The following is a 15,494-nucleotide window of genomic DNA, read 5'->3' as shown; positions in this document are numbered from 1 at the left end:
AGAACTAAAGAAGCTAATCTTCCTTTACACTATAGAAGGAGAGCTTAATAGTATTTAGGTTAGAGAGATACCGAAGTGATTCCGTAAATATATAGATATCCGTCCGCTCTTTTAAGAGTAAACTCTAAGCTCTTACAAGTCCTTTAAAATATCGAAATATTACCTTATAGGAAAATTACTTTCCTCGGAGCTCCTACTAGAAATCTTCCTAATCTCTTATATACTCCTATAGTGTATAAATATAAGCAGAAAAATAGTCCTAATATAGGATCACTAAAAGGATTAGTAAGGAGCTAGATAAAGAGCTAAAAAATCATATATATAGGTCGACTAATTCTAATATATTATAATAAAGTACTCTCACGTATTATACTAATAAAGAAATTGCGAGCCCTTTTAGCTTTTTTATCCCTTTTTCTATAAACTCGACTTTAAATATATAGAAGATATCTAAGATACTAACCGATCTATATCTTCTATTCACGAGCGAAAACGATCTTAAGGAGTAGTAATCGAGGTTAACGACAATTAGTCTTAGTAACTCGAAAGGTAGATCCGCGAAAATTATTATATTACTTCGAAGCTTAGAGAGCCTTAATATAACTTATCGAAGAGCGTAAAAAAAGATTATACCTACCCTAGGGTGAAATAAGTATTAACTCCCGTGTAGCTAGGACTCTATAGTAAAATAATATAGGAAAGAGTTATAACACTATTTCTAGTACCCCGGTCTAGCTACTAGAGTGTTACCGCTAACCTTTACAATTGCTCTCCTACCCCGGCCACAACACTATCTTAGAGCCGCGGCAAAATTTCTATAGACCTTAACCTAGTTTAGTTTATACCTATAGTCGAGCCCGTCGATAGATACTAGCTACTAAGGACAGAGGTCTAAGCTCTATAGTCGATCCCTATAGGTAATAGATAAGAGAGTGTAAGAATCATAAGGCGCCTCGGCCGACCTAAGAATTAAAGCAACGAGCTTATAGTCGGAGAAATCACGAACGGACCTTAAGTGCGTACCTCCACTCGGTTATCGTGACTATATTTTAGACCGTAGGCGAATTACTAGGCAATAGGCGGATACCTTAGACGTAGCGCGTTATAGGTCTATCTATACGTTTTCGGATAAGAAATAAAATCGGATTTAACCTAAATAGTTATAATATCTAATATAAGCGGAATTTTACGCGCCGTTAGTGACTAGGACCGTTAGCGTAATAAGGTTCTAATTAAGTGGCCGGGATTACCCCTTTAGGATCGCTAGAGGTATAAAACTTTAATAAAGCTCGGTTCGAGCGGTTCGATCCGTCTTAGTGATATATATACATATAGCTTATATCACTATAATCGAGTTTCTTTAAGGAATAGGGAAAAGCCTAGGAAGAAAAGGAGGCGAAAGAAAGATTTATTTCTTAACATTTAATCTACTATCCAACGTACCGGGGAATAGTTAGAGGCAGGACGTTATTATAATAAAAGGTTCGGAATAGGCCGGTAGCTTCTAGTCCTCCATTTAGGTAGTGATCTTCGTTTAGGTAGTGATCGCTATAAGGCTACCTGATCTATCCTAGTTTCACTTTCGGGGAACACGGAATATTAAACGCCATAACTTTATCTACCACAAACTAACTTAAGATATAGTCCCTTCGTATCTAGAGGTGTATAGCGCTATAGACGTAGCACTCGTTTTTAGTTAAGACCTTTACTTAGGCTAGTTACTAGTGACGGAAAAGAATATTCTTATATAAACTCGGAGGAAATAAAATTAAGGAACCTAGCGTAGCACGTAAAATCCTTTATCTAATACCTCAGCCCTTAGTAGAAGGTATATCCGTAATGATTTCGATATTCGATTCTTCTAACGAACAAATAGAGGACCTAAATAGCCTACCTTAACCTACGTTCCCTTTAAGGGGTTATTAAGACAACTAGTCTAAAGTAGCCTAAAGGTCTTATATAGCCTATTTACGTACGTAGAGGAGAGACTAAAGATAATTGATTAACTCTCGCTAACGTTAGTTCTCTAGTAGAAAGCGCTCCATTATTCCCTTATCACTAACATATCCGGACTCCTACTTATATTAACTCAATCGCTATAGCTATAAATTAATAGCTAGGTATAACTTATTAAGATAGGACTCGAGCCCTCGCACTTTATCCCTTTCTAAGTAAAGGCTTTAGGATAACGCTTAATAGGTTTCTATAGTATAACGTAGTAAAGCCTTAAGCTACGATTTTTAATACTATATCCTAGAAAGCGACCTTTCGTAATAGATATATAATTTTTGATATGCCACGGAATCGCTATTAATCCTAAGCTCTAAAAGCCCCTAGTAATACTTTAACTACTAGTCTTAGCGTAATAGCTTCTCTACTAAGATAAAGACGTTATCGTTATATTTTACGGTGTTCGTATCGTCCTAGATTTTTAAAATAGAATTAGTAAATATCATATATACTATAGATAAAAAGTCGGCTTTACTCGAAGAATAGTAGTAGCAGATAGCGGAGCTACCACTAGATTTTGATATTAGGCTTTAGAAGACATATCTTAAAGGATTAGTTTAGTCTTTATTATATAATAAAGACCTAAAGGCTCGTTTCCTTTATCAGTGGCTAAACACTATAGTGTGTGACGATATATAGCTAACTATAGTATTTATAGCATTTAGTGTTGTAGGAATTAGTCGGTATTATAAGTTATTTTTAGTGTCACAAGTCTTTTATTGTTTTTAGTGTCGTATCTTATTTTTACTATCGCATGGAGAGACTCGTAGGTCTTGGCAAGCGCGGTGCGCTATAGGTTAGTGCGAGGTGGATACACAGATATACACGGCAACGAACGATATTACGCGCCTTATAACGCCTACAAATAAGGCCCAAAATTCCGGCTAGTTATACTATATCGGCCTAATTAATAAGTTAACTATAAATCATCTCTTCTTTTCTAATATTAAGAATATAATAGTTTAGTTACTATCCTTATATCTATCGATAAAGCCGTTGCTATTATATATCTATAGAGGTATTTTCATTTATCGATCCTAACTATAACACTCGCATATTATTAGATAAAATCACGTGGTGAAATTAATCTAAATCTATATAGCTACAGAGTAGGGAACCTAGGCGGGTATTGAAATCGATATACTAGCATATACGTTAAGGCATATTTTGTGTCGTAGGTGGCGTCATATTGCCCTATCAATTATCACCTCCGCTTGCGTTAAGGGGTGATAGAGGGCATTATTAATATCGTCCTTTTAGGAACGGTATTGCCTCCCGCTATAAGCCTCCTTTGATCTCTTTAATATTTCTATACCAACCTAAAGGGCGAAACTCTTTATCTATAGTCCTGATTGCATTTTTCATCAAACACAATAAGTCGATATACTAGCCAACGTCTCGATCCTATATCCGAGGAGATTACTCCCGCGGACCATCAAATTCTATATCTTAGAGGCATATCGTCTAACCTCGAGAGACTATAGTCCCAGTTATAACGTGTAAAGCGACAATCGCCAGATTTCAAGACCTAGTTAGAAGAAACTACTTATGAGATGGGCTATCTTAGAGTAGAGCTTTAGTGGTATAAAGAGACCAAACAGATACTCTTATAGTTCTAAGAACGGGTGTTTAATATCTTTAGCTCCCTAGAAGACGCCCTTATATAGGCAACCGCGTGCCTACACAAGTCGGAGTAGCAATACCTAATGCTTTAGGGATCCAATTCTAGAAGTGGAGCTAGGGGCTATTTTTAATTTATTAAATATTTTAGGTTATAGGTTAGACGTGAAGGAACTTAAGCTGTGGAATCTACCGAGTGCTATCTTATTATAGTGTTAGGCTTCTTTTCATCTCTTTCAGAAAATACTAACGCATATTATAGAATTTGTAACGTGCTAGGTAACCTGTTATATTTCTTGCTCTTGGTAGCGACTTACTAAGTCACCAAATTCCTTTATTACCCTCTGTTCCCGCCTTATGACCTCGAGTAGATACTCATTGACAGATTTAAACTTGACCTCTAAGCTTTCCGTTTCCTAAGATAAATTATCTATGCTATACTTCATACTATCTATGCTCTGCTTTATACTATCTATGCGGTTCTCTATACTATCTAGATAGCGCTCTATATCGTCGAAGCGGCTATTTAGGCCTTCGATCTTGTTACTAAGCGTTTGCGAAAGTGCACCGAATTGATTTATCGTACTCGTAAATCGCTTTAGAGTGATAGATAGGGCTTTATCCGTATGCGAGATAGTCTTAATCTCCCCGGGGCCTTATGGATAACTTGAAGATAAGGATAATAATGTATCGGCTTAGCTACTAGTTTGTTAGCTCTAGTTAGGACCTATTATAGGGGAAGGATACCTTATCCTATACTCGCACCCACCCCTATATAACTCTATTATCGAAGAGACCCTAGACGATTCCGGGCACGCTTTTAATATGCTGATTGGTTTTTTCACATTACATATTACACTATGATCATATCCTACTACTAAACGAAAGCACTTAATGCGTTATATGAGTTAATGTCTGCTTGTGTGTAATATATGTTTTCGTTAGTGCTAAGACAAATAAAGGGATTATAGGTCTCCTACGGACTATCTGGGACATTAAGTGCTAGAGACGCTTCGTAGTTATGATCGTGCTTATAATTAGACATGTTTAGGGCAAGGTAGTAAAATAAAAATTAGTCTCGGACGCCGTAGACGGGTCTTATATCTAGCTCTGCTCTTAAGCGCTAGACTTCTAATAACTAGGATAGGGCCACTAACTGTTGGTTAATGGGAGCTTTTTATTGGTTATAGTACCCTATTGTTGTTATCCCTATTGACTTTTGCCTCTTAGACTTAGGGAGGCGAGAGCTGGCCTTAATAAAAGTACGTAGTCCGGGATCTATACTAGTAAATGTGGGTTAGGGTAAGAACGAGGTGAGAATAAGGTAAGGACCGGGGTGAAGACGAGGTAAGGACGAGGTTATTTGGTTATTCACTGCAAATATAGGCTATGTTATCACCCTAGTTATAAAACACGTCCGTCATATGAAGGAGTAATATTTATATATAAATATTTCGCACCGTAAGGCATAAGAGACGTAGATTCTTCATTTTTACTTTACAATGCAAAACTCGATAGATATTGGCTGGCTTAATATTGGCACCCGGGAAGATTCCACGCTTGTAATCTAGGACAACGGCCGGCTGCGACGTGTGGTCTCCGAGTTATGTGACCAAGATGACTAATATCTATCATTATATGTATTCCTTGGCGGGAAAACCAAGAATCACGCTCTTTAGCAGCTCTATCCTCTAAATAATATAAAAAGGCATGAATCTGAGGCTCTAATAAAACTGCGATACGATATCGCTTCTTTATAAAGCCGCCGGCTAGTATTATTGGCTGATAGTGATATCCCGAACACCGACAAATTGTACCCTATAAAGAGACTTGATGCTAGCGTTAGCTATCCCGTTCTTTAGAACAACTATTCAGCGGCTAAAATACTGCTGGTGCTATGGTTATAGTTGATATTTGTCTTTATAGATATAGTTTATATCTTTATCGACGACGCTGCCTGTCTTGAAAAGGTCGTGCACTTTCTCGTTAGCTGTTTGCAGCTTCGTTCTACGTCCTCCTTTTTATCATAACATTTACTAAGGGCGATATTTATTTATAGCGTATCTGTGATAAAAGAAGAGAGGGGTATGCCTGGTATAGGATTACTCTACCAGAGAATCCAAGAAAGCGGATATAATGATCTCTCCGGATTGTTCTCTAGCTCTATATCTTTATACCTATAGGATAATAATTTCTCTGATATCATAAGATTCCAACGAATCAAAGCGTCGATCACAGAATAGATCGACGCCATTTCCTCTATTCGATAAGAAAACCAAGCTCGGCCGAATAGGACGCATTTGATAGCATTATTTTAAGTAGCGATCCAATATACACTAAAGGATATTTCTTATCCGTTCGATTTCGTGAAAGCTACGAGGAAGGATCGCCCTATTAGTTTATGCGTAGAGCCGTATTTGGCGTATTATCTTAAGACCGGCCACCGCGCTAATCTCCCCCTCTCCGGATTAGCCGCCACAATTTCGTCCGCGCTTTTTATGGACCACTATATACCTGAGATGCTTAGTTAGTCCTATCTCAATATTTCATAGGCTGAAGCTGATATTAGAAAGTTATTAACCCCCGTATAGTATTTAGAACTTTGTATCGGTCTGTTATTATTATAGCATATCGCCGTTCTAAGGCACTATGGCCCGACGTGTGTCCCGCGAAAGAAACTGATCTGGTTGAGTTTCATTTTTCGCGCTTATATAAGCGATTCTCGGAGAACGTAGTCTCTTCGGCGAATTTACGTAAAGAAGAACTTAAGTCCTTTAGTGGTCAGTTATATTATATGCGAAGCAATCGTATTTGTCTAGTCTGCCTTCTGCGTTCTAGATAATATGTTCTAGTATATAGATATATAGTGTGCGACCGCTATACTTAGGTTTTCGGAAGCCCTACCCCCGGGCTAGAGTATCAGTTCATAATCAAGGGCTATCTCTATTGCCTCTACTAGAGGCCGTTAGTGGTGGATATTCTTCCACCGACTATAAGCCCTACAATCCTTACTATCGATGGTAGTGGAGTAAGGGGGGTGATTCCGTTAGAGTTCCTACTTTTAGTGTAGGAATATCTACGCCCGTACGCGATATAAGATGTGGTAGATCTCGCACTCGGCATAAGTTTAGGTAAGTTAGTAACCTTATGGCGCAAATATAGTTTTTTAGAATTAGGAAACCTAATAAAGGATATTATAGGTGGCCTTATCGCCCTTAGGTTATTCGCAATGATATAGGACGTTACGTATTGCTCGGAGCGATTTAATACCTTAGCACGTCGTATTTTCTATAAAAGACGCCCCTCTATCTTACCTCTACTATTTCGCTAGGTATTTAGATTTATATCCGTCTTTAGGGACATGGCTAAATAGGTCAAACGGCTCCTATATAACAGCTGCTATAATTCGTAGGTCTTCGATGCCGCCCTAAAAAGTGCCTTTGGAGAGCGTTGTTATATTTTTAGTGCCACTCGAGAAGATCCACTAGGACCACGACGCTCCGGCCCGAAGGTTGGGGTGGTAACCACGAGCATTTCTAGGGACATAAGTACTTTTATGATAGGTAACTTTAACGTGGCCTATGACTCAGGGGATAAAAACGGTAAGTTCAATGATCATATCCGCCTATATTTTTACTAACACGACTAGACTTCCGAATAATACGTCTATATGATACTCGAAATGAACTAACTATATAGCGAATGTAGGCCTGAGCTTGGTATATACCCTATTTTCTATAGTCAAGCGCTAACTAAAATCTAGAGCAAGAGCTACCGCCGCGGCTCCGTTATAAGTCGATCTTATATATTATTTGGTGCGAGTGGGGCTAACCATTAGGTCATAAGTTTTTTTACGCTAGCGGATCTATAGGGAATCGGTTCCTTCTAGGACGGTAGACTAAAGTATAACTTCGCGGGAGAGATTGTATATCAGGTCTCGCACTAAATCTGGCCCACAGCCATAGGGTCTATAAGAATACTGTTATTAGGTACTAGAAAAGCGCAGTCTAATAAGTAAACCCCGTATTTCCGCCATATCTTTCGTGATAGTTTCGTACGCCGGGGATTTGACGCGTGGATATTAACTATAGAGATAGATAGCGATTAGAGAAAATGGCGAAGCTGTCTAGATGATTCTATTAAAAGTGATAGTCACCGCCTAGACGTGCCTTTAGGAAATGCGCCTTATGCTATTGACGCTGTCGAGGCTATAGAGGACTATCGCGATCTTATCATCCTCTATATTAGTAGTGGACGAATGGCCCGGGATACGGTAACTACACTACTTGTCTCTAGATTCTTCTTTGTCGTCGACTTATTGCTAGAAAATACCGCGACTCTATTCTAGTGTCGCGGATCAGTGCGTTATAAAGGGCCGGCTCGGATAGTGATCTTAGCTTTAGAAAATCTCTACCCTAATAGGCTTAGCTATATCTTAGATTGTGGATTAATCGATAGGTTTAGGGGTCTAGATAGTCTCTGCCCCTTATGTGGATGCTATAGCCGCTCCGTTACTTTCTTAGCCCGCTATCTAGAGTATAAGGTGAATATATATTTATAGACTAGCTCTAAAAGGCGCTGGAGGATTAGCGGCTTCCTAGAGAGTGTGGTATCGTTTGTTTTACGATAAGGCCTACGGTCTTCGTTTGGTTAAGATAACCATGGGTATCCCTACCGATAACCTTACTAGAGCTGTGACGTGATCCGAAATCCCGTTAGGGGTAGGAGACGTAAGCGCGAATCAAGAGGCTCCGGAGATATTTATCCTAGGAAACGCGTATTTGTTTAAACCGGGATTAAACCTAGAATGTATTTATAGCGTGTTCGATAAAGAAACTCTCGGGTATAAATACGAGTCCTTTTTCGTCTATAGCAAAAACTTATAACTTCTATGACTTATAAAGTTTCGTTACCCCTTTCCTTATTCTAGATTCTTTTACTAAATGATATTGAAGTCATAGGTGGCCCCGATCCTTATAGGAACTCCCGAGTTAAATTCGCAAGGCGGTCCCAGACATTGAAAGCCAAAGCTCATAAGCTTACCAAGTTCTGCGATACGGATATCTACCTAGTCTTTAATCATCAGCGAGGGTCGTTTATCTATAACTCAGTCGAGGATAGATCGTGGCCCCCTAATGATAAACAGCTAATGAGTAACACAATACCCAAAGAGGCTTAGGGTTTCGGCGCCATCAAGCTAAGAGACTAGCAGGAACAGTAGTATCCTAATCTAGAACGAATAAATTTCAGTAAAATAGAAGGCCTACCGGAAAGCCCCGAGAGTAATTTATCTCGGCTCACTCGATATTTCGCCACCAGATTGGAGCATTTTCGATTATTAGAGGATCTCTATAGGGATATAGACCCAGCAAATATTATTACTAATAAAGAGGCTCTACAGATCAAGTCTAGTGAATATGATTAATAGAATATACTTCCTTTTATAATACGACAAAATATCTACTAAGATTTTGTAGTTACTCGGAAGATCCTACCTTTACCCTAATTCAATCAAGCGGAACGAAAGTTAGTATAATATAGAGGGGAGAATAGATGGTACGTACCCTTTACGTTAGATTATACTTTGCTTTTATGAAAATAAGTCAAGCTCTAGTTGATATAATCTCTTACGAGCTATTTTAGATATCGTAGGTTTTCTTAAGAACCAAAGGCTACCCTCTATTTTATAGCCTACCCAGCTTACAAATGCGAACATAGCAACTCAGTCCCCTAGTCATCCGGATACTCAAGTCGTTAGTTCGACTTACAAGCCCTTCGAATCTAGTTATATGCGGATAATCATAGAAGCGGACGGAATTTCCTAGCAAGATAACGTTCTTACTAGTATAGCACACTAGATACTTCTTGCTAGATATCTTATCATACCTAGAACGTTCACATCTCTCTAAAAGTCCGACACCATCCACAATAGCCTCGCCGATAATAAAGTAGGGGAGTGGATTTTAAATACTATTCAGAATCCTCCCCTTCTCGCAACGGCATATGTACTGTTTATATCAGGCTTGGCCATCATAAGCTAGCTATTCTAGGAATATCGGGGGAATTATATTTAGCTTACTAATCGAATCTTTGTGTGAGTATCATCTATTCATTATACGAGAATTTCCCTAATTATACTAGTCCCACGCTTCTTAATGCCTTAGCTGGCTTTCTCACCACGATTATCAGCCTATATACTGCTTACGATAGCGATTGGTCTATCATAGTGCTTTTGACTGTGATTACCTCTGGCCTATCCGTTGCCTACTCCCTCATTTTGCTATATATTTATAAATTTGGTAAACTAGAGAGATTGAAATAAGAACACAATCTGATGTTTCGTAACGAACATCCCCTCTATATCTAAGAGTTAATCTTCCTCTATATCATATTATCCTAGGGGTAACGGCTAGGAATACGTAAAGGATAAGGTATAGCATCAAATTCTCTAGTATAAACTACATTTAACTAATAGCAAAAAGCTTAGTAATAACGAGAGTCCTATAATTTTCTGCCTTAGCTATAAGTGATAAATCAGAAAGAGAACCATAGTCTCGCTCAGGTCTCCGTTTCTTATATCATAAACCCCTAGTGTATGATTGTATCCAGATAATGAGGTGTAAGATACCAAGTCCGACTGTCTGATTCCACTTGCTAAAAGAATATATGCTATATATTATTAGCGTAAGACTAAATGATATTAAATAGTAGCCGAACCTTAAATATATATAAATATAATAATAAGCTAACATACTCTATAAAGTGAGTTATATACTTCGACAGCCTACAGGCAGCTTTTCTAGGGATTTTTTCGGGATTTTTCATATATCCATATGAATCACCCAGTTAAAGCAATAGTGAGCCAACATTTTCACGATCAAGATCCATAGACGTAGGACCATCATTAATCATGCTATCCCCGATATTTACTAGCGGGCTTAGTGTTCTATCCATAAAGGATAATGTTATATATAACTTACCTATCTTGATAGCTCTATCGGAGCATAGGATGATATTATCACAGTTAACGCCCCTATAGACTATATAGAGCTACTCATGGATATATTCAAGGCCCCTAAGAACACTTCTACAGATGCTCGCTAGATCTTTCTCACTTAATTCCAAGGTAGGAGTTAAGCCGACTTACGTAAGATTGACAGCGAAACCATAGTAATTGTAAACAAAGTGAGTAGATATACCATAATAGAAAGCCTCCACTAGGCCCACTATATTTTTATATAACGTAACTTATAGTTTGGAGAAGCTAGCGCCCTATCTACCGGCGTCTCTTCTTTTGATTAAGACGGTTAAGTACCTAAAGTAGTTACTAAGGCTTAGCCATCCGTAACCAGCCTAATTGATCTTCTAATTCAAAGAATACTTTTAGGAAGGATACCTAAGGTGGGGTAAACCATACCTAGATAGGATTTTAATATCAAGATCTTAGTAGAAAGTGTGATAGAAAAACTTATATCTTAGGAATATACCTATTATAGCTAAGACTTTCTAATTCGCAGCTAGGATCATTCTTAGCGGTAGCTGTTAGGAAGGAACTATTTAACTCGTTAGGTTAAGACATCTTCACCATAGTAAGATTGGCTAAGGCCTTTTTTTCTCCCACTAATAGCAAAGAGGGCATACTGGCCTACTTTATCTTTATTATAATAGCTCTCTAGCAGACATAGGCTATTTACCTAGGGTGTAAGCGAATTATATTTTGTCCGGAGTTATCGATGATTTCCGAAGCCATAGTGGGGATAGGCTAGTGAGTACTATAGTAAGGTTAATTTTACGCTTATCCTTAAGAAGTAGGCCAAAGCTCTAGGCGCTCGAAAACGGTAGAATTACACAGACGTAAGTAGGGCCACGGAAACAAAAGTATAGCCGCAGACACAAAAGTAGAGCCACAGACACAAGAGTAGAGTCGTAGACACGAAAGTAGAGTCGCGGGCACGAAAGTAGAATCGCGGACACAAAAGTAGCGTCGCGGACTTTCTCCACTTCTCGCCCCATAAAAAGCTAAGATAGGAACTAGCCTAAGCTAGCACCATTACAACTTAGGGGTATAGGGATTTGATTATACACTTGATTTTCTACTAATCCTAACTAGCTAAGGCCCGCTATATTATGGTTCTTAAGTACCGCTAGGAAAGAAGCAAATAGGAAGATAAAGACCTATAAATCCGACCCTAGTATATACCAAAATAGATAAATAAGTTTCTAGACTTTTCACTAAAATAACTTATTTTACTATCACTCGTTTTCTAATAACACCGGAGGTAATCTACGGCGTAGTCCTCGGTCTTATAGCTCTCTTATTTATATTATACCGTCTTATATTATATATATTCTTATTCTTATTAACCTCTCCTTTCTTATCTTCTCGTGTTCGACCGTTTCTATTACGCTATATAATTTATACCCGATCCTACTAGCACTTCGCCGGTCTTAGACGTATATTAAGAACCTATTTAATATTAATAGTTCTTTATTTTGCCGGCACTAGGGTCTATAATATTATACGGGTCTATTCCGTTTAAGATACTAGTAAGAGGGTAGCGAAGCTCTTACTTATTAACTTATTTCCAATATTTTTAGGCGGTAGTTATAAGTTTAGCGCTTATCTTCTTAGAGTTTCCCTCTATTCCTATAGATTCCTTTATCGATTATTTACACTAGTAGCTCTAGTTAAAGCTCTAGCTTATATTATAATCGTTACTCGATTAAGGGCGATATCTTAGGCGAACGAGATACAATTCTATAGTCTCCTAGTAAGTTTTCCTAGAGCTCCTAAAATATAAATAGATACTAAAATTAGTAAGGCCGCTAGTATACTTTTAGCTTTAGTAATATTACTATTAGTAAAGAAAAGGGTTTACAAAGTATTCCTTATCACCTATATTAGATATATAGTAATAATAATCTATAGAGTGTGGTAGTATATCCGGTCGGCTAAAGGGAATTTTTAGGTATTCCTACTAGTGTTCGTATATACCTTCGTTATTATAGGGGTTTTATAGCTAATTCGTATTATCTATCGTAATATAGTGATAGGAAAAAGCTATATACGAATAAATCTATAACCCTATATAGGTAATATTACTCGAATAACACTATCATTGCCTAGACTATAGGTCGTGCGCGCCGGTTAACGCATTAACCTAGGAGTTCCTTCTATAGGAATCTTTTATATTTTTCAATCACACCCTTTTACTATTAGCTAGTAGGAGAATAATATTAATAGCCGGGCGGTTTTAATCTTAATCTTACTTCGTCCTTATTCCGGTTTTATAAAGAGACTCTTCGATCGCATTAAGCTAAATAGAGAATATAGGGCCTAGATTAATAGCCCTTTTAGTCCGTTATCTATTAGTTAGAGATTAAACTATAATATCGGCGACTATAGATATACTTTTATGATTGCTACCGGTATCGGCATCGCGGCTTAATTACCATATATTAAGGAGCTTCTCGATAGCTATAAAAAGGCTTAAGTACGTATATAGGTAATTTCGCTCGTCTAGTAGTTAGATAGGGTTAGTGATTATAAGAGCGTACGAGACCTACTCTAAACCCTTATTAGGTAAGATAATAGATACGTTCGTACCTATTTCTATATTAGCGATACTATCTACTTACGCTAAGTAGATACTTTACGTCTCTATTTATAATCCACTACGTACTCACTTAGAAAATAAAATTTAGTATATTAGTGAGAATAGGCTTATCGACGTACGTAGCGGACGCGTTAGCTAGGAAGAGTAGCTTAATATAGAGATAGGAAATCAAATAGGGAAAATAATTATCCTAGGTAAGCCTTATCCTCTCCCTTTATTATAAAACGCCCTCTTATCTTAAACTAGTATATATATAAGCACAAACTCGGTATAATATCAGGAACTTAGTTAGGTCACGCGTAGATAAGAATGTCGAGCTATTCGAACCTAAGTTCTAGCCTTAGGGTTAAACTAGAAGCTTACGCGCCTTCCTTAGGCTATAAGAAAACGAAACGAATATAAAGACGCTAGAGAATAGGGCAATATATAATATCAGGTATTACGAAAGCGTAGAGAAGAAATTCCTATAAATATATAGTTACTTTATTAGCTAAAATCTAAGTACTTAAATACGGTAGAATAGAAAAGAGTGTTCTTTAATTTAGTCTCTTAGCTAAAATACTAGATTTATATAAAATCACTTATATCGAGAAAATTTACTGACCGGCTACCTTTAACTATATTTAGCTATATATCCGGTGCCTAACACGTTAATAAATACTAGAGATATATAGGCAATTTAGCCGATCGTAATTTTAAAGTATTTAGTAAATCTCTACCCTACGATACTAAAAATATATCCGCGAATATAGGGTACCTAAGGCGAGTATTAGTTATCGAAATATAATCCTTAAATATATAAATAAGGATAGCACTTCGGATATAAAGTGTTAATATTATATTTCCACTTTTATAACTAGTTTAGAATAGTATCTAATTTAAATCGGGAGAAGCGCGAAACTTAATTTCCTAAGAAACTATAGCCCGATAATAGAAGTATCGTTAAGGAAAGTACCGAAATCGAGAAACCTAATAAGAAATTGGTCTAAAATAATTATACGTATCGACTTAGGGTCCCTATCATTCTAACTAAAAATATCAATAGCTTATCAACTATTAAAGTGGAATCACCGGTATAGTACTATCTATCTTATAATATTAACTAGGTAAGCCTAGGCGTGATAGGGCTTAAAGACACTAAGAACCTACCTACCTACTTTCTTAAATAGTGTAGTATTTAAAATACCTACGCTTTTAGACGACTTTAATCTATTATATACTAAAACTTAGTATATTTAATAGAAGGCTTTTAATCTAGAGGGAAGTTCTATATCGTATACGAATATTATTATTTAGCTATTAGCCTTAGTTATATAGTAACGAACGTTCGCTTTAGTAAAGTAGATATAGCAACTATCTATAAAGAGATCCTTAGAGGGGTTATTTTTATCTACTATAAGTTAAAGACCTCTTATCCCTTATTAGATTATAGTAATATACTTCTTATATCGAAAGGCGAAGTTAAGATAGGTATAGGACTTAATAAATATAATAACTAACTCTAACCATTAGATAGTAAATATAGGGGAGTGTTTAATAAAGAGAAGATCGCGCGACGGTATTAAAGAAGATATCGAGGCTATTAGGTCTATCGTGACTTTATTAAGTGACCGACTAACTTATATAGGCGACCCTAAATAAGGCCTAGGTATACCGTCTCTTTCTAAGTTAGCGTAGTCGTTTATCGAGAAGGCGAATACTTCTAGTTCCGTAGAGGATCTACTAAAGGTTAGTATTATTTAAACTAAAAATGTGAATATATAATAATAGATCGAAAGGAAGAGTTTCTTTATCTAGCAAACCTAGGGGGATATTAGAGTTTAAAGCGTTATTACTACTAAGCATTTCCTTTAAGAATCCGTATTAGTAAACGTATTAATAACGTTCACCTTAATAGGATATATTAGATATAATATACCCTAATAAATTAGCTATTAGGAATATAAGGAGCTAAGAAGAATATTAATTACTACGTTCGTAAATCTCTACCTATCGGGGCTACTAAATATATAAACGAAATAGAACTTCGTCTATTAGGACTATAATTGAAGTGATAGAAAGCCAAAAAAATATTTATAGTGCTATTTTTGTATCCTATATTATTTACTAGGAGGATTATCTATAGTATAAAGGGGTCTATATTCTATACTTTATATTCCGATATAGATATATAACTATAGTGGTAAGCCGCCGTACTTATAATCTAGACTCCTATACTCCGATTAGTTTACCTAATTATATAGCTTA

At 36.9% G+C, this 15,494-nt stretch overlaps 4 protein-coding genes across 4 annotated transcripts; 3 read left to right on the top strand and 1 right to left on the bottom strand.

Annotated features, from left to right (window-relative positions):
- Positions 1–3,917: 3,917 nt before the first annotated feature.
- On the bottom strand, positions 3,918–4,675 carry N7525_011127 (uncharacterized protein; the record flags this gene model as incomplete). Its single annotated transcript, XM_061215357.1, has 3 exons — positions 3,918–4,030; positions 4,079–4,285; positions 4,615–4,675. The coding sequence occupies 3 exons, from the start codon at positions 4,673–4,675 to the stop codon at positions 3,918–3,920; spliced, it is 381 nt and encodes a 126-aa protein (XP_061067869.1).
- Positions 4,676–5,463: 788 nt separating this feature from the next.
- N7525_011126 (uncharacterized protein) lies at positions 5,464–9,055 on the top strand (the record flags this gene model as incomplete). Its single annotated transcript, XM_061215356.1, is given in 16 exon segments — positions 5,464–5,530; positions 5,563–5,641; positions 5,690–5,715; positions 5,953–6,156; positions 6,222–6,448; positions 6,490–6,650; positions 6,696–6,714; positions 7,043–7,232; positions 7,339–7,349; positions 7,520–7,555; positions 7,739–7,903; positions 7,979–8,173; positions 8,192–8,239; positions 8,321–8,407; positions 8,561–8,783; positions 8,865–9,055. 16 exon segments carry the CDS (start codon positions 5,464–5,466, stop codon positions 9,053–9,055), a joined length of 1,929 nt encoding a protein of 642 aa, XP_061067868.1.
- Positions 9,056–9,183: 128 nt separating this feature from the next.
- Positions 9,184–9,952, top strand: N7525_011125 (uncharacterized protein; the record flags this gene model as incomplete). Its single annotated transcript, XM_061215355.1, has 4 exons — positions 9,184–9,201; positions 9,321–9,383; positions 9,543–9,640; positions 9,772–9,952. 4 exons carry the CDS (start codon positions 9,184–9,186, stop codon positions 9,950–9,952), a joined length of 360 nt encoding a protein of 119 aa, XP_061067867.1.
- Positions 9,953–14,170: 4,218 nt separating this feature from the next.
- Positions 14,171–14,888, top strand: N7525_011124 (uncharacterized protein; the record flags this gene model as incomplete). Its single annotated transcript, XM_061215354.1, has 2 exons — positions 14,171–14,230; positions 14,760–14,888. Coding segments are annotated over 2 exons (189 nt in total), but the record flags the coding sequence as incomplete, so codon positions are not given.
- Positions 14,889–15,494: the final 606 nt, after the last annotated feature.

The sequence above is a fragment of the Penicillium rubens genome (genome assembly GCF_028828025.1).
Source record: "Penicillium rubens strain IBT 27055 chromosome Unknown utg000004l_segment0_segment0, whole genome shotgun sequence".
Taxonomy (NCBI): Eukaryota; Fungi; Ascomycota; class Eurotiomycetes; order Eurotiales; family Aspergillaceae; genus Penicillium; species Penicillium rubens.
The sequence above is the reverse complement of the archived record's forward strand: the minus strand, read 5'-3'. Positions and strand labels throughout refer to the sequence as shown.